The sequence below is a fragment of the Calonectris borealis genome, chromosome 14 (genome assembly GCF_964195595.1).
Source record: "Calonectris borealis chromosome 14, bCalBor7.hap1.2, whole genome shotgun sequence".
Classification (NCBI taxonomy): Eukaryota; Metazoa; Chordata; class Aves; order Procellariiformes; family Procellariidae; genus Calonectris; species Calonectris borealis.
Window position 1 is genome coordinate 81,100 of NC_134325.1, and position 22,088 is coordinate 103,187.

General features: G+C 36.9%; 1 protein-coding gene across 23 annotated transcripts in view; it reads left to right on the top strand.

Annotated features, from left to right (window-relative positions):
* The window catches only part of LOC142088027 (carnitine O-palmitoyltransferase 1, liver isoform-like), a 45,188-nt gene that overhangs the window by 18,127 nt on the left and 4,973 nt on the right, over positions 1-22,088 (top strand). For 21 of the 23 annotated variants that reach the window (XM_075162836.1, XM_075162855.1, XM_075162850.1 and 18 more), the window contains 13 exons: positions 659-760; positions 1,463-1,600; positions 2,460-2,537; positions 3,212-3,319; positions 4,357-4,444; positions 8,576-8,771; positions 9,887-10,075; positions 11,102-11,207; positions 13,054-13,170; positions 14,054-14,218; positions 14,744-14,878; positions 18,987-19,139; positions 20,236-20,340. In XM_075162836.1, coding sequence (XP_075018937.1) covers positions 659-760; positions 1,463-1,600; positions 2,460-2,537; positions 3,212-3,319; positions 4,357-4,444; positions 8,576-8,771; positions 9,887-10,075; positions 11,102-11,207; positions 13,054-13,170; positions 14,054-14,218; positions 14,744-14,878; positions 18,987-19,139; positions 20,236-20,340 — 1,680 coding nt within the window. Of the gene's footprint in view, positions 1-658; positions 761-1,462; positions 1,601-2,459; positions 2,538-3,211; positions 3,320-4,356; positions 4,445-4,528; positions 6,986-8,575; positions 8,772-9,886; positions 10,076-11,101; positions 11,208-13,053; positions 13,171-14,053; positions 14,219-14,743; positions 14,879-18,986; positions 19,140-20,235; positions 20,341-22,088 lie in introns of those variants that run through there. The other 2 variants (XM_075162853.1, XM_075162858.1) reach the window with 2 other exon arrangements.

The window sequence follows — 22,088 nt, forward strand, 5'->3', positions numbered from 1 at the left end:
AAATCATGCAGTAGACTCCCTGAAATAGACTCATGCTTGAAGAAACTCCGTGTAACATCAATACTATTATTGATGTTGAGCTATAACTTTGGAAAATACTAAACCATGATTTGAAAGCATAATTATTATTTTTAAAGGTGGCTATAGTTATCTAGAATCCTTAGCTGAGTGATGGGCTTGATAATGATTCCCATTTTGAAGCACAATATAGATATTTTTGTAGTATCTACTATATAGTTAAAGATCAACTGGTAGACTTGCTTTTTTTTAATCTTTACAGAGGGAAATGTATAAAGAAAGGAAGTGTTAAGTAAGTGCTCTGTCTTTATTTTATCTTGAGATCAAGGTGTGCCTTGATCTCAAGATGTTCATAGACAACAATACTGCCTAATGACCAGAAGATTGTCTGGGAAGTCAGGAATGTCTATGACTTTCTGTCTCTTCCACTGACGTGTTGTTTAACCTTGAGGAAGTTAGTTTATGTCAGTGCCTCTTTTATTTATGAATCGGTGATAAATATAATAGTTTGCTAAATTTACTACTGTATAATTTACCACTGAAAAGAACTATGAGTTACATTACACTTTATTACTCTGTCATTTTTCTTTTGTTGAACCTAATAATTTGATGTGTGTGTTTTGTTTTTGTTTTTCTTCAGGCACTTGTAAAACTCTTCTCAAGACGTAAACCCATGTTATACAGTTTCCAGGCATCTTTACCACGATTGCCAGTTCCAGCTGTTAAAGACACAATCAATAGGGTGTGTACATTCATTAATTCATTTTCTTCAGTAACATTGAATCCATATTTAGATGCCCTTGTGGGTTTTTTTGCCATGTCTTATAAAAGTATTGCATGGTGGTATTAATATGGTGTAATGGATTAAAACCTTTGCATAGGAATTAAAATAAAGGCTATGACAAACTACTGAAACTGGTGACAATTTGAAGCTGGCATAATTCATATTGGATGATGTGATGTCTGTTGATGTAAGACTATGCAACAAACTGTGATTTCGAGGGCTTTTGAAACATACTGGTTTTGTTATCTTCCACAGCTTGAACATATCAATGTGTGTTTTATGACACAAAACCTTGTAGCAAAATGTAGCAGGACAGTATGTTACAGAAACTGAAGGTTTGATTTTTAGAGATGAAAAAAATCTCTGCCTGATACTGAAGCAGCACTATGTCTTCCCCTTTTGAGTGGAAAATATATCTTTAGAACAGTAACCTCTTCCACTTGTGATTTGCTGACAAATGTCTGGAAAAAGATCTCATTTTTGTAGTTTGCAGGCAGATGTTTAAAAGAGTGTATACTCTTATTTTAACAACACAGTAATTGCAACCTTATGAATTGAGTCTGGATGATCTTTGTCTATTGTTCAAATGCTTTGTGTAGGAATGGCAAGAAGCTACATATTAGTTACTATACTGATGCTGATTCTTTTCCTGTATTCTAGTATCTGGAATCAGTTCGGCCACTTATGGATGATGAAGAGTTCAGAAGAATGGAGGGTCTTGCCAAAGATTTTGCATTTAATTTGGGACCAAGGCTTCAGTGGTATTTGAAGCTAAAATCCTGGTGGGCCACAAACTATGTGAGTAGATAAATAGGAGGCTCAATCGTTCAAATGACATAACTTAATTTGTTCCCTGTTGCCTTTTTTGGCTAAACTTTCATTCTTTCTTAAATGTAAAATAAGGTAATTGAAACTGCCTAATATTTTTGTAAAGTGCATCAGAAACTACCTGATTTGCACAGAAATAAGTTGTGTGATTTGATAAAGAAACAGTGTGGTGAATGGAACTTGAAAGAATGAATCCTCGTTTGTGGTTGTTATTCTGGAGCAGATTTAGCTTTTGCTGTTACGATTGCTTTTGAGGCTGTTTATTTGCTTGTTAAGCTTGATAACTCGACAATGGGGTGGCTACCCAGCTAGTTTAGAAGATTGATTTCAAACGACTTTTTTATATAGAGCAGCTAAAGCATATGGAAGAGAAATAAAGAATTGTAACAATAAATTTTCGTTTTTTGTTTACCAAAAAGAAAACCCAAACCCCAACATCATAGTGAGAACTGTAATATAATTCCTTCCTCACATATTATCTAACATCTAGCTGTACCCAGTAGCCTAAGCTGAGCTACAGTGTCCTGGAAAAGGCTGCAAAACATTCAGGAGATCTGATACATTTTAAATATTAGCTGAAGATGGTGACGTCTTCAGCAGCTTATTAGAGAGCTACAGCTGAATTTAATTTAATTCTCTTGCCCCTTTTTTGCTCTTTTCCCTAAAGTTTAACACAAACTAGGTTTTTTGTTTGTCTTTAAGTAGGGGGGCAAGCTAAGTTTCCTTCCTGCTTCTGTATGGAATGTTGTGTTGTGGAGTCATTAACATAGAAGACGCAATCTGTGGAAATTCTGAGATTTTAATGCTTTTGTTTTCCTTCCTGCTACAGGTTAGTGATTGGTGGGAAGAATATATCTACCTTAGGGGACGTGGACCAATTATGGTTAATAGTAACTATTTTGCAATGGTAGGTAAATACTATAAACACGTTATGTGTCAAAGAAGCACTGTAAAATTTCTGCCAGGTATCTTATTTCATGATATCTTTCTGTTTAGAAATCCATTGCCACTGAGTATGTGACCTTTGTTTTTCTTTCTTCTAGTATAACCTGCAGCCAATGTCTCCAAGTACAGTGCTATCTTAATAATAAACTTAGCGCATCTGCCACTTAGGCAAACTCATACTGTAATGACTTACACAGTTCTGTGCTTACTGCAACAAGCAATCTTTCAAAAGCTCCATGTAAAACTTCATGGGTAACACAGTTCAACAAGGTGTGCACTCATATTCGCAAATGTCAGTGCGGGGCGTAAAATTGTAAAAGACCCCAAAATTAAAAGCAAGAAGAGGAAATATGGTAGTCTTGGATTCAAGTTTTACGTAGCATCGTCTTTTCTACGGGGACAATTAACAGCTATCATGTATGTTTTAGGACTGATGCTGTTTAAGGAGATTGTCACTGTTGAAGAAATTTAAGTTTCAAGACATCAACTCACTGCACTAGTGCATTTCATATGTTTCAAAGCCTTTTCTATATCGACCAGAATAAAATTCAAGAACGTGGTTGAGAAGTACTATCGGTATTTTTTTTTAAATGTAGTCTGGTAATCATTAACTTATGATTCTTATGTACTTTACAGGACTTCCTTTATTTATCTCCCACAACCCTGCAGGCAGCTAGAGCTGGTAATGTTATCCATGCCATCATGCTCTATCGGAAAAAACTGGACAGACAAGAAATCAAACCAGTATGTTTATCAGTTTAAATGCTTTTGATCTTTTTCCAGCACAGTCTGTAAGAAGTTGATCAGTTTTCAGAATGGGAGAGGAGAGGAATGTCTTATTGTCAGAACTACACGTAAGATGTAACTAAATTTGTGGTCCCAAACATCTTGGTTATTACTTGAATTGCACATGGGCAGAAACTACCAACTATCAAAAATACAGGATTCTGTCATGCCAACTAATTGCAGTATTTGAAATTAACTATTATTTGCCCAAAAGACAAATAGAGGCTTGTACTTGCATATGTTAAGTATTCTGTATAACGAATGTTATTGGTATGTGCTAAGCATGTAATGGTACTTTTGAGCCCCTGAAGTCTGTAAAGGCTGTGGTATCATGTAGGCTGAGCACAAGGGGTGGTTGGGACAAAGGACTGGGCCTTGAGGCCAAGAGTGGGCCAGTGGCAGCCTAAGTATAGATGATGATAAAATCCTGTGTTGCACTAATTTCTAGGTAGCAAAGGTGAATAGGCAAGGTGAATCCCATTCTGAATTTCTGTTCTGTGCAGTGGCTGTGTGTTGTAGTGAACAAATACTGTGGAAATAATTAAGTAGTTTTGTTGAAGGTCATGGCAGGGATGTGATTAGTTGTATCTAACTACAAATTTGAGAAATGTGAACTTTTGTTCCTACACAGCCAGAAATTGCTTTAAAAGAAGAAATTAAGGGGTAATGCATGCTGCATGTGTAAGTTTTGCGTCTGGGCCATCCATTGAGAGCTCTTTGGATTTCAGATGCTAGCTAGCTTCAGTAATCCCTCCTGAAGGGTGAGCTTTTGGTAGGAGGGAAAAAAACATAGCTATTGGAATGTCAGTGGAATCTTCCACATATTGTTCAAGGAAAGACAATGAATGGAGGGGGGCGGGAACCAAACCTGAGCTGATGTGTTATAAATCTTGCTGTTCTACAGCCTGTCTTTAACCAGATCCTATTTTTTCTTTCCTTTTTAATTTGCTAATTGTATATGCAAAATTACATTTTAATGTACATTTGCGGCACAGATTCTTCTGATGGGATCTACTGTTCCACTCTGCTCAGCTCAGTGGGAACGGATGTTTAATACCTCCCGTATCCCAGGAGAGGAATCAGGTAAGCACGGCCAGCCAAGGAGAATAAACATCTTAACGGAATTCAGTTTTTGGAGTATTTTCTGCTAAAATCCTTTTTTTCCAGATAAGGATCTGACAGACACAAGGACACACCAATACTGTGTTCCGATACTCAGGAAGTAATGAATTGCTATAGAGTGCATAGTTGTTTTTCCTTTTAGGGTGATTTTGATACTTCTTCAGATTTTTGTTTTTTCCTCTTCCTTTACTTAAATTAAAAACTAACTTCAAGAAACTGTTGTCTGCCCTGTGTTTTTAATTTATAAATACCTTTACTTTTCTCTATTTTACTTTTTCAGGATCCTTTGATATCCATGTTTTTATCTTTGTAAAAGTTGTGTTCTTTTATCTCAACCATTTAAAAATCTTTTGCTTGCTTACTTTCCCTTTTTCTTTTCAGCTTATGATTCACAACAACACCCCAATGTGTTCTTCTCAATGTGAACTAACGTTCAACACTAGTTGATTACCTGGTTTAGAGGCAGGTACAGTCTTAGTCCTGTCAAGGTTTTCAAGGCCACTGTTACCTTGACCTTTTGTATGCACTGTAAGACATCAGCTACATGAAATCACCTGTAATAAGGACTGTGTCCAAAACTTTTTGTAACACATTAAGAAAATATATACTCTGGGTTTTGTTAGTTCCTGCCCTGCCATAACTCCCAGCAATGGTCTGATTGTCCTAAGCTACGAGTAACTAAGTTTCACATTTTAACATTGAATAGAGGGGTGTACCTGTTGACTTACAGCAGGGTCATTTTTCACCTGAGTCTGTTCCTGCAACTTCTGCTTATTGTGGGAGACTAAGGATATGTTTACATGATCACAAGCAATCATGTTAGCTCAGTCAAAAAAAAAAAATTTTAACTGACAGTTCATATACACTTTCTCACTGTAGGCGTACATATGCTTTCATTGCATGCATTCATTAACACTGCCTATATACATAAAAGCATTTTACTGCAGTCATTGACAAACCTTTGATAAATTGTTTGTTGTTGTATCTCAACATAAAAATGTATTTTTTTGATGGTCAATACATCATCCAAGATCTTGAGGCTGATTCTTCTCCATATGGTGTTTCTCCCCAAGGTAGCCTCCAAAGATCTCCATCAGCTTATCCTAAATTTTCCAGGCTCAAGCTGGTTTTTATGATCTTAATATTAAAGTGGCTTTTTTGTTGTTGGTTTTTTTTCCTGAGTTGCGTCACTGTAAAAGGAGGCAGATTTACATCTAGAAATACTAACATTTGTAGTCAACAGGTGGAAGAAAATGTTGCTCTCCGTTTTCTTGTTCTTTGAGAAGCAAACTAATAATTTCACAGCAGATTTGAATGGAGATTTCTGTTGTGCTTTCTACAAAAGCTTAAGCTATATCTAGGTTTCTCTGATCTGGTTATATGCTGAAGAGCCTCTCAGAACTGACTTCACATGTTTATCCAACACTGCATCATTGTGGCAGCATCAAAATGAAATACAGCATTTTGCAGAGTTATCCCGACAGTCATGATTCGTGCAGAGGACAATCACTAGGAATTTGGAATGCAAGGGGTTATTGGTTAGTCACCTCCTTTGGGAATGTACAGATAGGCTGTCACTTGAAGATAGGATATGGTTTTTTAACTTACTTAGAGATGTGTAACTCACTCTTATGTTTCAAGCTGCCTTTGAGCGTGTTAGTCCCACTCAACTACAGAATAAAAAAACCAAGAGTTTCTAAACAGATGCAGGGATGTGCCCACTCTTCCCTGCTGGAGGTCTGACATTTGCTGTACTGTATGTAGTTAGGTAAGGGGGGGAAGTGGCATTGGCTAGTAGATAAAGCGGTAGGTGCATGTGTCAGATAAGGATTTTACTCTCAGTTCTGCTGCTGGCCTTTGGTGGATTATTGAGGAATTATTTCCCAGCTATGCCTCAGCTTCCTTTATCTGCAAAATAGAGAAAAGCGTATCCCTGATGTGATTACTCCCTGATCATGAACTAGTACCTTAAGTAGACGAGCAAGTTTAAAAATATCTATTAGACAACTGTAGCTATTGTTATTTAGAATACTTCAAGTACGGAAAGTGCTACCCTTGCCCCTTCCCTGTCCTCAGTAAAATAAAAGGTATGAACTGTTTGCATTTAGCTTTGGATTTAGTGTTCTCTAAGTCTAAAATGAGTTTTGCACAAAAGTGTAGAATTGGCCCATTCTAACTATAAGACCTCATTAAAATACATCCTGTATATCTTAATGGTTCTCCTCAGTTTCTCCTGCTTAAAGTCTTTCGAATTAACATACAATCAGCATCATAAAATTACCTTATTTTCCTCCTAAGCACTTCACATTTCCTATTTTACTTTTTCAGTTTTTCATTGTTTCTATTTTTCTAAAGGAAAAATAACTTTTGTCTTTCTGTATGTAGATAAGTGAGTTATAAAGACATTTTTCCCAGATTCTTATGAGTAGCTTGATTTCTTGCCCCCTGATTTCAATTATATTTTAAGGATTTTATGTATGTTACAGTTCCTAAAGGAGCAGCATATTAAAAAAAAAAAAAGAAAGAAAAAATTCTGTGGCATGTCTTTATGCTATTTGATGGTAAAATCTTAGTGAACATTGTACCCTGTCACTTGAGTAGTTGTTTAGTTTTCATGTATTTTAAGAAAACACACTATGGAATGAACCACTTCTTTTAAGCAGGGAAGAGCCTTTATGTGTTTCCATTCCCATTTTTTAAATAGGAAACCCATGCAGCATGTTACATGCATCTTCAGATGTACATAAATGACTTCTTGGACTGGCAAGAAAAAGGAAAGGATTTTTTCGTATTACAACAAATCTGTAGTCCGGGCGCATAAACCTGTATTTAGGCCCATAAGTAAGGTATCTGAAAGGTAATTGCCAGGGCTCAACAACAGTTGTGAAGTCAGTTGTTGATGTAGATGATTAATGATCTCACTCTTGCTTTTTACACTCAAGAGGTTGTCTTGTTTGTACGGACACATCATGTACATGAGACAAATACTTGGGGTATCCCGACTCAGGTTGGGATTGTAGAAAAAGTTAACCTCACTAGCTGATTGCTTTGCTGCTTGTTTTCCCCCTATGTGGGGTTTCTTCTCAATTCACAACCCATTGTATTAATGTACTTGACAGTTGGAGTGATGCTTTTGCCAATTCCAGCATTTTTACCACAGGCATCCTGTCTTTGGCAAGAAATGCAAAGTGGAGAGCCAAAGGCACGATTAGCATAAAACTGCATACCTACCAAAACTTCATGGATAGCTGAGAGCAGCTAAAGTATAGAACTCTTTCCTCAGATCTCTCAGAATCATGACTTTTAGGCTCAGCCCTCGTTTTTGACATCTTTCTTCACTATCTCAGTAATGGGCCTTTTCAGATTCATAGGAATATAACAGTTCTTTGGGGTAGTGAAGGAATTCAGTTAACAGTTTTCATCAATTGAGGGCTTTTCCTGGCTGCTGTAGAAACCTTCAGCTGTGGTTTGATACAATGCCTTCATGACTAAGTTCAGGCTTATCCCAATTAAGCCGTATGAATAATAAAGCAAGGAAAAATTTGTGGCCTAGGTTTCTGCTTCACTGACTTCCATAACACTACACTTTTTGGCCATAGATGGAGTATTCACCCTGCATCTGCCAGGATAAACATGAACAAAAGCTTATGGTACTAAATAGGGGCTCTCTTAAGACTCGCCACAGATTGTACCATGAGTTGTCTAGCACTTGAATGCAGGTGATTTAAAAGTACCTTTCTTCAGACTCATCTAGTGTGTTCTTTTGCTGACTGCTTAATCAGACTACGCTCCTAGTACTCACTTTTCAGATACAGAAATACAGATTTAGTTGTTTATATTGGCCTCCAGTGTGGAAACTGGTGGTGCTATATATGCAAACGATTATCAGATCTGGGTATTTGACTGTTTCATGCAGGAATCTTTGTGCTGAAATAACATGGGGGAGGGGTTTATGCCACGCTATTTATTACTTTGTTGAAATAAATAAGCTGTGGCTAACTGGGAGTGCATGCAGTAGTCTTTTGATGTTATTTAGTGCATTAGTGTTTTGAGACTTCAGCTTTGTTTTCACATAAGCAATTGCAATTCTAGATACTCTCCAGCACGTGAAAGACAGCAAACACATTGTTGTATATCATAAGGGGCGTTACTTCAAAGTGTGGCTGTACCATGATGGTAGACTGTTGAAACCCCGAGAAATTGAACAGCAAATGCAAAGAATTCTTGATGATGATTCAGAGCCTCAGGCTGGTGAAGAGAAACTTGCAGCTCTTACTGCAGGAGATAGGTATGGTGGTTATTATTTTTTAAATTAATTGTAATATTTAGAAATAGTTGCATAACATACGAAATGAAAATTGCCTTTGGAATTTTAAAATAGTCTGCAGTCAGTTAATTATACCTTGATCACTGATTTTGTATATCACTAACATGTAACAGCTCTTCAGTCATCTGTAACTACGTGGAGTTAAAAGTAATTTTGCAATGGCAACCCTGTATACAGATTACCTGTACTTAGCTGCAGAAGTTTGGTTTAATTGTGCTTATAGTAAGAGTGGTAGTTGGAAGCTTTACAGTATTACACATATTGAACTACTTGAGTTTTATATCTACTCTGGGGTTCACTGGCATTTTAAAGAACATCTGAAAAATTAAGATTGAGAATGTGAATTCAGTAACTGTTACTCCATATTCATGACTTGCACTTACAAAATAAAGCAGTATGTACTCAGTTGGTTCTAGGTGCAAGATCATTTAATTCAAGGTGGCAAACTTAGTTCAATCTGTCTAGTTGTTTCTGGACAAGGGAGAGAAAGAGCTGTGAATTTTAATATAATTTCTTACTAGGAGTCCTTCCTTTTTCTCACTTTCTGCTTTAAAACAAACTGAAATATTTTTTCATTGGAAAAACCGCATAAATTTATAAATAAACATGGTGCAACCATACAGAAATTACATTGTTCAGGACTTCTTTAATTTCAGATCTATTTCAGGCATTTACCATGGAACTTTTTATTGACAATTGTCCAGACTCTTAGATTTAGGCGTTACAACAATGGATATTAATATCTGTTGATTGTTTTCATTATTATCATTAATTTCTTCCATTTAATAGATACTTTCTTTTGTTTCATATAAACATAGATGATCTATGCTATACGTATTGCATGCCGCAGAAATGTTGAGGATTAAGCTTCACACGTGATGATATGTTGAATTGGTTCTTAGGATTGCATTGTACGTGTATTTTCAGAGCTTTTTACTGCTGATATGGTTTAAATGCAATGAAAGTGGTTGCTTCAAATTTGATAAAAGTAGGAGGAATGTCTCATAGTGACTTTAAGGCTGATAAAACATTGACAAATTCACGTAATCTGGCTATAAACCAAATTCTTTTTGCAGAGTACCATGGGCTAAAGCTCGACAGGCTTATTTTTGCCGTGGAAAGAATAAACAGTCCTTAGATGCTGTTGAAAAAGCAGCATTTTTTGTGACATTAGATGACATCGAGCAAGGGTACAGGAAAGAAGATCCAGTGAGGTCACTGGATGCATATGCAAAATCCTTAATACATGGCAGATGTTACGACAGGTAAAGTATTGACTCTCTAGAAAATGCCTTGTCTTTTTTAGAATTTCACTAATTCATGTGGCTAATACATATGAATTAGCTGATAAATTTCGTAGACTCACAGAATGGTTTGGGTTGGAAAGGACCTTCAAAGATCATCTAGTCCACTGACCTTGCCATGGGCAGGGACATCTTTCACTATATCAGATTGCTCAAAACCCTGTCCATCCTAACTTTGAACACTTCCAGTGATGGGCCATCCACAACTTCTCTGGGAAACCTGTCCCAGTGTCTCACCACCCTCATCGTAAAAAAAATTTCTCCCTTATGATGAATCTAAATCTACCCTCTTTCAGTTTATAATGATTGCGCCTTGTCCTGTTACTACGAGCCCTGGTAAAAAGTATTTCCCAGTCTTTCTTATAAGCCCTCTATATATTGAAAGGCCGCAAGAAGGTGTCCCAGAGCCTTCTCTTCTCCAGACTGAAAAACCCCAACTCTCAGCCTTTCTTCATGCGAGAGGTCTTCCAGCCCTCTTGCCCGTTTTCATTGCCATCCCCTGGACCCGCTCTAACAGGTCTGTGTCTTGTACTGGCAACCCCAGAGCTGGATGCAGTATTTCAGGTGGGGTCTTATAAGAGCAGAGTGGAGGGTGAGAATCACCTCCCCTTGACCTGCCGGCCATTCTGCTGCTTGTACGTCCCAGGATATGATTGGATTTCTGGGCTGCAAGCACACATTGCCGGCTCATGTCCAATTTTTCATCCACCAGTACCCTAAGTCCTCTGCAGGGCTGCTCAATCCATTCATCCCCCAGTCTATTGATACAGGGGATTGCTCTGACCCAGGCACAGGACCTTGCATTTGGCCTTGTTGGACTTCATGAGGTTCAAATTTATGTCTATTTATTTAAACAAACTATTATTTAAAAAGAAAAAGCCAAGAACTAGTGCATTTGAATGTGAATATTTGAGAGAGATGAAGGTACAGTATAAAAATGCTTTTGAAATGTACAAAACCATAAGGAAATCTTAATTTCTTTTGTAGGTGGTTTGATAAAACATTCACTCTTATAGTATTCAAAAATGGCAGAACGGGTCTGAATGCAGAGCACTCTTGGGCAGATGCTCCTATTGTTGGACACCTCTGGGAGGTAGGTGTTTAGTACAAAAAGTTAATGCAGAAGATAATGTGTATGGTCATGCAACAGCCCTGAAGATCAGCAGTTCCTTTTAATCCCTTGCATTCATGTTGCTGGTGAGTGATTATGGGCCTGTATCTACAGCGACTGTAGGATTTAAAAAACCCCCACCTTACTTAAAAGAAGAGGTTGCTGTCCTTTAAATTAAAGGTCTTTATTGCATTTTAAGGAGCATAGATGTCTTCACAGAAAAGTCATACACCTCCCAATCTAACTTGTTTATAATATTCTAAATCAATAGATTGTTGCCTCTTTGATATGGCATTGTATTTTGCATATATACATATACATGCTCCTGAAGCACTTAAGCTTTCTTGTGCTATAAAAATCCCATACTTACTTTCAAAATTTAAAGAAATGGTACAGAATTTAACTTTTCCTCTAAGCCATTGTTTGATAAGCTGCAGATTGATATGCTGTTTAAATTATCTCTTGCATTTATTTGCAATGAATGGAATAAATGCACTTTTTGTCAGATTTGTTCATCATGAGCTTAGTTTATTACTTGAGATCCAATTTGATTTTTTTCTTTTTCTTTCTGAAGCTTAAACCCATAAGCAGTTACATGACTCAGTCACTCAAAACTATTTCATAAACTTGAGCTAATTCTGATTTCATTATGGATTTGTGCAAACGGGTCTCAGGTGTGACTGGTGCCCCAAGTAATTTCCTGGTTTTATTATATAAGCATTTCCATGTGTGTAAGAACAAAAAAATCCTCATTGCATTCTCTAACCAGAGAAGAAAGAAGGCCAAACTGATTTGAGATTGATGTGACAGTGTAGTTTAGACTAGCTCAATGGAAAAGTTACTTTGTTTTCTTTTAATGAATGATGTTATATGCTTTAGTTCTTAATCTCTGTACTTACTATTAGGTGGTTCATTTTCTGCTAAGATAAACTGCTAAAATAAACTAAGTAGGATTTTGTTCCCTAAAAAGTTACCTGTTGCTAGCTTGTTATAGATTGTTTATTTTTAGAATAGAATGAATTAAGCTTTTTTTCATAGTTGGCATGTTCTGACCACTAAGTGAGAAAATTAAATTAAAAGAAAATATTAGAAATACTTACGTAGAACATGCAATAAATTTTTGTCAAGCTTTTTCTTTCTATATTGAGCAGATTCAAATCTATTGATAATACTGGGGTTTTTTAATTTATTTTATTACACTGAGGATGTTGTTTGAAGTCTTGCAAGACAAAGCCTTTTTTGTCTGTTGTTCAAGTTGTATTATTTATCTTGGAAACATTCTACTTCCCCACCCAAGAGGTCTAGTGCACGTACAAAATAAACTGCAATTTTGAGTGGGATGCAAATCTTAAAAATGATTAAATTCTTGCAGGGATATGCACTTACTCTAAAATAAACTGTTTCTTGATGGACAAGTTTTGACAGATAACAAACTTGCAGAAATTCTCTAGAATCTAAATTGAACAAAGGTTGTGAAGTCTAAGACTCTTAAGACTGACTTTTTTTTTTACTACTAGTAAGTTGGAGGTGGGTTTTTAATTGAAACATTTTGATTAATTCAGTAGCATTTAACAAAATGCACCAGTGTAATTGAATAGGTGTTTATGCATATCTGGTATTCTTCCCACTCAGAACAAAAGTGAAAATGCTTTAAAACAGGACGTAAAACAGAGGGCTTCACTTGCAGCTGTTTTCAGTATTTAGAAATGGATTGTATATTGTATTTCACTATGTACTGAAAATGGGTTATATTGATTTCACAATGAAATCCTAGTTCCACAGCAATATGTAGTGTGTTGCAATTCTGAAGAAGTATCGTTCTTTGCAGAATGCAATGGCAACTGAGTATCTTGAACTGGGCTATTCAGAAGATGGGCATTGCAAAGGAGATACCAATCAAAATATTCCTATTCCTACCAAACTACAGTGGGAAATTCCAGAAGAGGTAAGTACAGAACAGCTAGTGGTTTGAGGACCAAGCTCCTCTTTTTCTGAGCAGACAAATCATTTAAGTAATTACTGATAACCCTATAAATCAGCTTTAAATTCCTTTGAGTCCTGTAAGATGTGTATTTCATGTGTGGACATTACTCAGTTTACCTAAAAAGATATCAGGGGTTTTTAACATCACTCTTCAGAAATTCTGGCTAGGAAATGCCAACTTCTTACTAGAAACTTTGTTGGTTGGCAACATGTCAAAAATAAGTGGCCACCTATTTTAAATAGTAACTGTATTAAAATGAAGTTTAAGTTGCTATGGTTTCATTATTATTGTCACAAAAAATACTCTTGTGTAATAGTTCCTTGAGATTAGCTATCTTTTTTGTGTTCAAAATTCTGTCTAATGACTAATAAGGTTTGATTTTTTTGCCTGAGTTCAAGACAAACTGCCATCACCTATTTGGATTTTAATTTTGAATAAAAAGGTAATGGTTGGTGATGTGTTTAATTAAGCATGTGTGGCAGATTGGAAACCACACAACTATTGCCATTCTATCTTTGTGGATCATTCTTTTGTGTTTTAGTGATCTGAACAGTCTTAATGCTGGTGGTTTTTTAAAGTGTAATTTTTGGACTCCAGATGTGTATTGGCTTAAAACTTATTTTTTATTAGCTTTTTGAATTTTAACTTTCTGGCAAAGATATCTTCTCCTCCTTCTCCAAAGGGAGATTATTTAGATAATGATGTTTCTGGCATGCATAACGGCAGCATTTCTTATTTATCAATTAAAAATACTTGCACTTTTTCAGCAGTTCTCTCAAATGCCATCGAATGTGTGCATATGCACATATGTGCATATATTTATTTATTTATTTATTTATTTTAGTGTCAAGAAGTGATTGAGAGGTCTCTGAGCACTGCCATAGCTCTGGCAGATGATGTGGACTTCCATTCATTTTGCTTTGATGCTTTTGGGAAGGGACTAATAAAGAAAGCAAAAACCAGCCCTGATGCCTTTGTGCAACTTGCCCTGCAGCTTGCTCACTATCGGGTAAGAAGAACAGACTGTTTCTGGCTTATAAAATCTCATTAAGTTGGGTATAGCATGTTTGTGATTAAAACATGTGACTGTGTAAAGTACTTTAGAGTAATACTGCACTGCTTGTGCATCTCCATGCTATTAAATTTTTAACTGAAAGTACTTTCAAGGATATTACAGTTTTCTTGATTACTTACCACAGCTGTGTTAATTAGGAAGCCACTGAACTTTCAGATAGGTTTTTGATAGCCTTTAAATCAGCTTCTGTTATAAATGGAATAAGATTGAATATAAAACACAGAGGGTAGTCCTTGCTAGTTTGGTTGTTCTATTAGCGTTTATCAAATCCCGCTACTAATCTTATTTTTGCCTTCATTATCTTTAGGTAAGACTGCTAATGGTGGGCTACTAAAAACTTAGTGTTGAGTTTAATTTTGTGGAGTGATTCATATCCTGTGTGCTTACCTTGAACTGTTGATTAAAAAAGAGTGGCTAAGTCTGGCTATACCTTTAAGTTCTTATTTTTCCATTTTCAAGGACATGGGAAAATTTTCTTTAACATATGAAGCCTCTATGACACGCTTGTTCAGAGAAGGCAGGACTGAAACTGTTCGTTCGTGTACTGTTGAATCATGTAATTTTGTTCGAACCATGGAAGACCCAACTGAAAGTGTAAGTTCACGGTGTTGTTGCCTTATACAATCCATAAGGCACATGAGTTATCACTAGATATCTGTATAAGTTCCCAAATAGTTTTTAAACACTTAGTGATGCCTTTGTTTTTTAGGAAGGAAGTGCAGCATAAGGTAACTGTCCACATTTTCTGTCAATATGGCAGAAATTCAAGGCTATACCAAAAGAGAATGGCAGTAACTTAGCCAGATATGCCATTTCTTACAGTTCCTGAACTCCAGAAAACTGAGATGACTTGTGAAATTTTTGTGACTTGTAAAACTCAAACATAAATTTGTAAAACAAGTAATCTCATACCAGTTAGGCTTTCCTTTCTGATAGGGAAGCAAGTATTATTAACAGGAAATAAGTAGTTGCTCTTATATGTTGATTTCAGCAGGCTTTTTAATCTTTCTTGTGATGTTCTGATTAGCAAACAAAGGAAGCATGGTCTAGGGGAAAACTTGGGCAATACTGGTTAAAACATTTGCTGTCAAAATGGAAGGGTGGAGGACGGTCATCTTGAGGGCTGTCTGTTTTTTAATCCACTGCTAGTCACAGTTTTCACAGATACAGTTGATGAAATAAATCATTACATTTGCAGGTTTTGCTAAGCTGAAGAGGATTTCCATTTCTTCAGAGTCAATAAAAATTTGGCCTGAAAAAGAGGATTTTGTTAAATAGGAATGTACTCAATGTATTGCATCCAGGCCTGAATAACAGCTGCATGGGTAGAAGTTCTAACGAAAAAGATCTAGGACTATAATAATCAGTAACTGAACACTTACATAGCACATTCACTGCTATGCCATTGGGAAAAGTGGAGGCCTCACTTCAGTTAATCTTATCCTTTATTTTTAGTCTTTTGTCTCTGCACATTTTTTCTAGTATAGCATTAGCTGGGGTAGTGTGTCCAGTTTTGGACATGACACTTGAGGTATGGATGGATTGGAGAGAGTCTAAAGGAGAGCAAGAAGGATGGTTAGAAACCTCTGAAGAGGATTTGTGAGGAGAGTTTGAACTTAATTATTCTTGCCTATTCTAAAGAAGAGACAACACTGTGAAAGAGGTAGGGAGCTGGGTTGTACTCAAGAGGATAAAAAGGCTGATGCAGAGATGATGGCAAAAATTTGTTCTCTGCCCCAAGAAGTAATGGACCTAAATTTCAGAAAGAAACACATTAGGGAAACATTTTCTGCTAGTAAGGATAATGAGTAAGGAGGGAAATAGTGAGAACCCTGAAACTGATTACTTGGGGAGGTTGTTTTTTCACTTTGAAAATCTGAAAAAGTAAGTTACATAATGGTCCTTCAGGAAAGAGTTTTGGTTGACCAGATCTTAGGGCAGAGAAGTCTAAGCAGATGAACAGTTGAGGTTGTTTCTAGCCCCATGATTCTGTGAATAAATGTTACTGCAAGAAAATAGATGCGCAGAGAAAGACAGAAACTTTTTTCTTCCTCCTCTTTCTGGAAGTTTTATGTAGGTAAAATCCCCTATGATTTCTCAGTATGCTGTGCTGGGAGCTGTGATCAGACCAGTGCAAGTCTGGAAATCCAGCCATGTCAACATGTCATACATAACTATATGGCACAGCTATGGTACAACTACCCTGTGTATAGAAAGTAAGTTTAACATAGTCCTCATGTCAGAATTAACTGTTATTACATCTCTACAGTTAACATCTGCATTTTTGTTAAAGGAATAAGGCAGCCCCATAAATGGCAAGATCATATATATAGCAGACTTCATTCTGCTCACCTTTTTTTTTTTAATGGTTACTACAAACATGATTCTTTTTCAGACTTGTTGATTCATTACTGCCCTCCCTCTGGAATGATCAGCCACAGAGCAGAGGAATCCTGCCTTCATAATGCAATTCTTAGGTTTTTTGTGTTATGAAGATTGTATTACATGCATTTATATATCATTTTAAAAAGAGTTGTCTGACTTTAGTGCTTGCTTCTACTTTTCTCTGGGTTTTTCCTTAGAATTTTTCCTGAGCACTTATATCCTCCATGGACTATCCACAAAGCTTTACTCCTGAATGCCAATGGTAGGCATGCTTAGCATGATACAAGTGATTTATTAGTTTCTTATGCTGGAGAATGAGAAACTGTGTCCCAAATAAGTGGTGTAAAATGCAGTGATGCTGGAGATAAGGAGTGACAGGTTGCCATATACTCAGTGTGTCGCATTCCACATTATAAAATCTTAACAGAATAGCTATCGAAGTATTTTTAACAGACACTTTTTTTCAGCCTTTGCAATATTCATACAGTGTTCACAGAATATCTTGAGTTGGAAGGGACCCATGAGGATCATTTGAGTCCACCTCCCTGCTCCTCGCAGGACTATCTAAACCTAAACCATATGACTATGGCATCGTCCAGATGCTCGTTGAACTCTGACAGGCTTGGTGCCCTGACACTTCCCTGGGGAGCCTGTTCCAGTGATTGACCACCCTCTCAGTGAAGAACCTTTTCCTAATGTCCAATCTGGACTTCCCGTGATACAGCTTCATTCCATTTCCTCGTGTCCTATTACTCGTCACCAGAAAGAGGAGATCAGCACCTCCTCCTCCGCTGCCCTTCTTGAGGAAGTTGTAGACTGGGATGAGGTCACCTCAACTCTTTGATCCTGACCTGTCAGCCAATTGTTCACCCAACATATTATGGGCTTGTCTAGCTGTATGCTGGTCATTTTGTCCAGAAGGATGCTGTGAGAGCATCCAAAGCTTTGCTAAAATCCAAAAAAACCCACAGCTACTGGTTTCCCTTGGTCACCACTAGATGGGTGTCCTTGTCATAAAATGAAACTAAGTTAGTTTAAACAGGACTTTCCCCTCATGAACCTGTGTTGGCTGTGACCAACGACTACATTGTCTCTCAATTATTTTTCAATAACTCCTGGAATGATTGTGTTCATAATTTTACCACTGAATTGAGACTGACAGGCCTGTAATTACCAGGGTCTTCCTTCTTACCCTTCCTGAAAATTGGGACAACATTTGCCAGGTTCCAGTTGACTGGGACCTCTCCAGGTTCCCAAGACCATTGAAAAATAGTGGAGAGAGGTCCCACGATAACATCGGCTAGCTCTTTCAGTACCCTGGGATGAATCCCACTGGGCCCCATAGACTTATGTGCCTCCATCTGGAGCAGCAAGTCTCAAAGAAGTTCCGAGTTGGCTGGGAGTTTATCCCCGCCCGACACAGTCTTCCGACACAGGGTTCCCAGGGCCATTCATCAGTGTTAAGGGCAGAGGTGAAGAAGGCATTGAACATCTCTGCTTTGTCTATTTCCCTATTTGTGAGGTGACCAACCTCATCAAGTAACAGACCGATGTTATCATCTCTGATCCTCCTCCTTTTGCTGTTAACGTATTTTAAAAAGCCCTTTTTGTTGTCCTTCACAGTACTGGCCAGCTTGAACTCTAATCATGCTTTGGCCGCACAAATTTTCTCCCTGCAGTGGCAAACAGCATCTCTGTAGTCCTCCTGTGTCACCTGTCCTTGCTTCCAATGTCCGTACCCTTTCCTTTTCCACCTAAGTTCTAGAAGAAGAACCCTGCTCAGCCAAGCAGGCCTTTGGCCCCGCTTGCTTGACTTCTGACACTTTGGAATTGCCTGCCCCCGAGCTCTTAAGAGAAGGCTTTTAAAAAATGACCAGCATTCATGGACTCCAATACCTTCTGTGTTGTCAGTTTGCCTTCTAAAAAGGCTGTTGCAGTTCCAGGTTTTCTTAAATTATGTTGAGATTTGCTCTTCTGTAACTTTTTAAGACCAGTGTGTCTAGAAACTAAATATACAATAATGTAGTAAAATTGAGTTGTCATCATGTTTGTTTGATTCTGAGGTTAGATCCCACTTAAAATACAAATTTGTTTTCATTATGCACTGTTTACAGTAGGTAATAGTTGACACTTGTTAATACCTGAAATTAAATACATGAGGTTGAAAAGCCAGAGAATACTTAGTTGCATGCATTGTCTTGTACTTGACCCTTAAGTGCTCTAGGCTTGAGAGCCATTGCTGTAACTTAGTTTCTGCACCTCCATCCTCAACCCAGTTCACTTAACTGATTTTTTTTCATCTTTTTTTCATTGTTAGAATGAAAATAAGCTTAAGTCCTTGCGGCTTGCTGCTGCCAAACATCAGCACTTATATCGTCTTGCCATGACTGGTGCTGGCATTGACCGCCATCTGTTCTGCCTTTATGTCGTGTCCAAGTACCTTGCTGTAGATTCTCCTTTTCTTAAGGAAGTAAGTGCCTTTTATTGATCACTATTAATTGTAGTAAATAATCCTTTATTTAGTTAGTGTTTTGTGGTATCTGCTTATATACTTGTAGAACTCTGGTTTTCCTAAGAAAAAAGGTATGAGTTTAGCTAGCGTTGCTTAACATCTGTTGGTAGATTACAAGTTAGTTTCATTTTGCTTTATGTATACACTTATTAATAGACCTATAGTAATGCTTTCTGTGAGCTTTGTAGTATCATGTATGCTATTAAGGATTGCAAGAAAGATATAGTCAGTGTTACAAAAAAAAATATTGGTTGCCTGTGTTTTTTACATATTTTCAAGGCAGCACAACAGAGGCTGTGTGTTTTCTCTCAAGAATGTTCTTTTGGCACTGTGATAAAATTACTTTCTTTTACATTACTGTGAGTTAAAGGAGCTCCATATTGCAATTTTTTTTTTTTTTAAATGCACAACATTAATGTCACTGTTTATTACCATGACAAATACTTTATTACTTAAACTAGATTTTAAGGTTGGGTTTTATAAAAGTAATTGCATTGCACTTGTTCATGTTTTCTGATTAATTAAAAAATGTGTTCCGGCTTGCCTCCAAATTAAGCTACTCACATTTGTCTGCTTGCCTTCCTAAATGTGAGTAGTGGCTGAGTCAAGAATAAAACTACGTTCTACAGCTTCTGCAGACTTTCAAGATACGTGTGTATTGGTAGAGATTTTACAAGCTTCTAACTTGATGTAGTATCTTACCAGGATTTGAATATGGCCATTAATGATCTTGTTAACAAGACCTGTTATGCAGAGTTTACCAGGCTATAGACCTGGTAAATAATGTGTTTTGAAATAGCATTTCTATTGAAGGAACTTTTATTGTCTTTAAGGAATTGACATCACGACATCATATGTTAATGGTTTCATATCAGGACAAGTTTAGCTGTTTATTTTAACCTTCTTAATTGTTCATTCCATTGAAAGAGGAACATTATCCTTAATGTTGCTTTATTTGAGTGCTTTCTAACTTATCTTGACTAATTTTTGAGAAAGTTGCATGTTCTTAAATAGTGCGTTATACTTGTTTGCATCTCTTTCATATCTAATAAAGGTTTTGTCAGAGCCTTGGAGGCTGTCAACGAGTCAGACACCACAGCAACACATCGATCTAAAGAAGAACCCTGAGATGTTATCCTGTGGTGGAGGATTTGGACCGGTATGTTCGCTAAATACAAGTTTTATTTTGAATATGCCAGTCTAAAAATTTCAGATCTGTAATACCTTAACGTTGCACATCAAAGGTGCTTTTAAATGCATATGTTTAATGCTTTCCTATGATGTGGATGTGCTCAGAAAAATCTGCATCACCTTTTTCTCATATCCCACTACAAGAATGGATTATTCTTAAAGAAATACACAGTTATCAAATGTGGTACAGGGCTCCATGGCAGAGAGATCTGATAAAGTGGGGCTTTTATCACATTACCTATGCCCAAAGCTTCTGTACATCAGGCTATTATTACAGTGACAAATGCCTTATTACTTAAACTAGATTTTAAGATTGAGATTTGTAAAAGTAATTATACTTGACTTGTTATTTATATTTCTGATTAATTAAAAAATATGTTCATGCTTTCCTCCAAATTAAGCTACTCCCATTGTTCTCCTTGCCCTCCTAAGTGTGAATAGTGGCCAAGTCAAGAATAAAACCATGTTCTACAGCTTCTGTAGACTTTCAAGAAACTAGTATATTGTTAGAGATTTTACAAGCTTCTGACTTGCTGTAGTATTTTACCAGGTTTTGAATATGGCCATTGATGATGATATTGTTGTTAACAAGATCTGTTAAGCAGACTTTACGGGGCTATAGACTAAATTAGTCTGTTTTCAAAAAGCGTTTCTATTGAAAGAGAGATCACAAGACTACTCTTTGCCACACAGAAATTAGGATAACAAGTAGAGTGTATTTTGGCTTGTTTGTCAAGCTGGAAGTTGTTTTTTGTGCGTTTTTAAAAATTTATTTATTCATGTTTCTGATACAGTTTTCAGTAGTTCTTCAAGTTGGAATGAGTTTAAATAGCAGTATCAAGGAAGCCTAGTTGTTGCAATACTGCTCATTCATGAGAAACAGGCTTGCTCCAGCAGATTATAAAGTCGGTATTTAGAATCCCCAAAAAGGTGTGGTCTGGCAATAAAATAGGTTTTTGGCTGCAGGAATTTCTAACACTTCTTTTGCCTTTGTTTTTGCTGATGCTACATTAACCGTTTCCTTCATACTATTTCTTCATTCCTTCAGTTGTCTGCCTTTCCAAATAACAGTGCTTACGTTTCCCTTCATCATTTCTTGTATCCTTATAAAAACTGTGCTTTGGTTTGCTGAAGTAGCCCAGAGATTCAATACATCAGGCTCTCCGTGTGTGTGCGCTGTTTGTTGGTTTTGGTGTGGGTTTTTTTTTTTCCAAGCGTTCTGTAGAATATAGCCCTGTAGCACTAATGGAGATGAGACTATCAGGCTGCTTAGCAGCAGTGACAGCAAAGAGTCTGAAGGTTGTGATTCTTTGAGTTAGAAAAGAGAGGAAAAAGGGTGGCAGCGGGATAGCCTGTGTTTACTAGGCATACTTTAAATATAACATCAGACTGAAACTTGGGACAGTTAATGCTGCTAATGGTGAAATCGGACCAGAGCTCTGCTCATGGTACGGGTGTTCAGAATCGTATGTTTGCTTTAGAGTTGGAAGACTTTGCCTTTGGGCAAGTTTTCATAATACAAGGCTTGTATACTCTGTATTTATATACTCTATTTGTTTACATCTGCAGAGTGATCCCATGAAACAGGATGTTTAGGTATACAACTGAACTATTTTATTCCTTTCTACTTAAGCACTGAAGCTGTATAGCTGCTTAGGACCAGACTTGGTAGGAGAAGGTCTTTGAATAAGTATTCTATTTCAAAATATTAAAGCT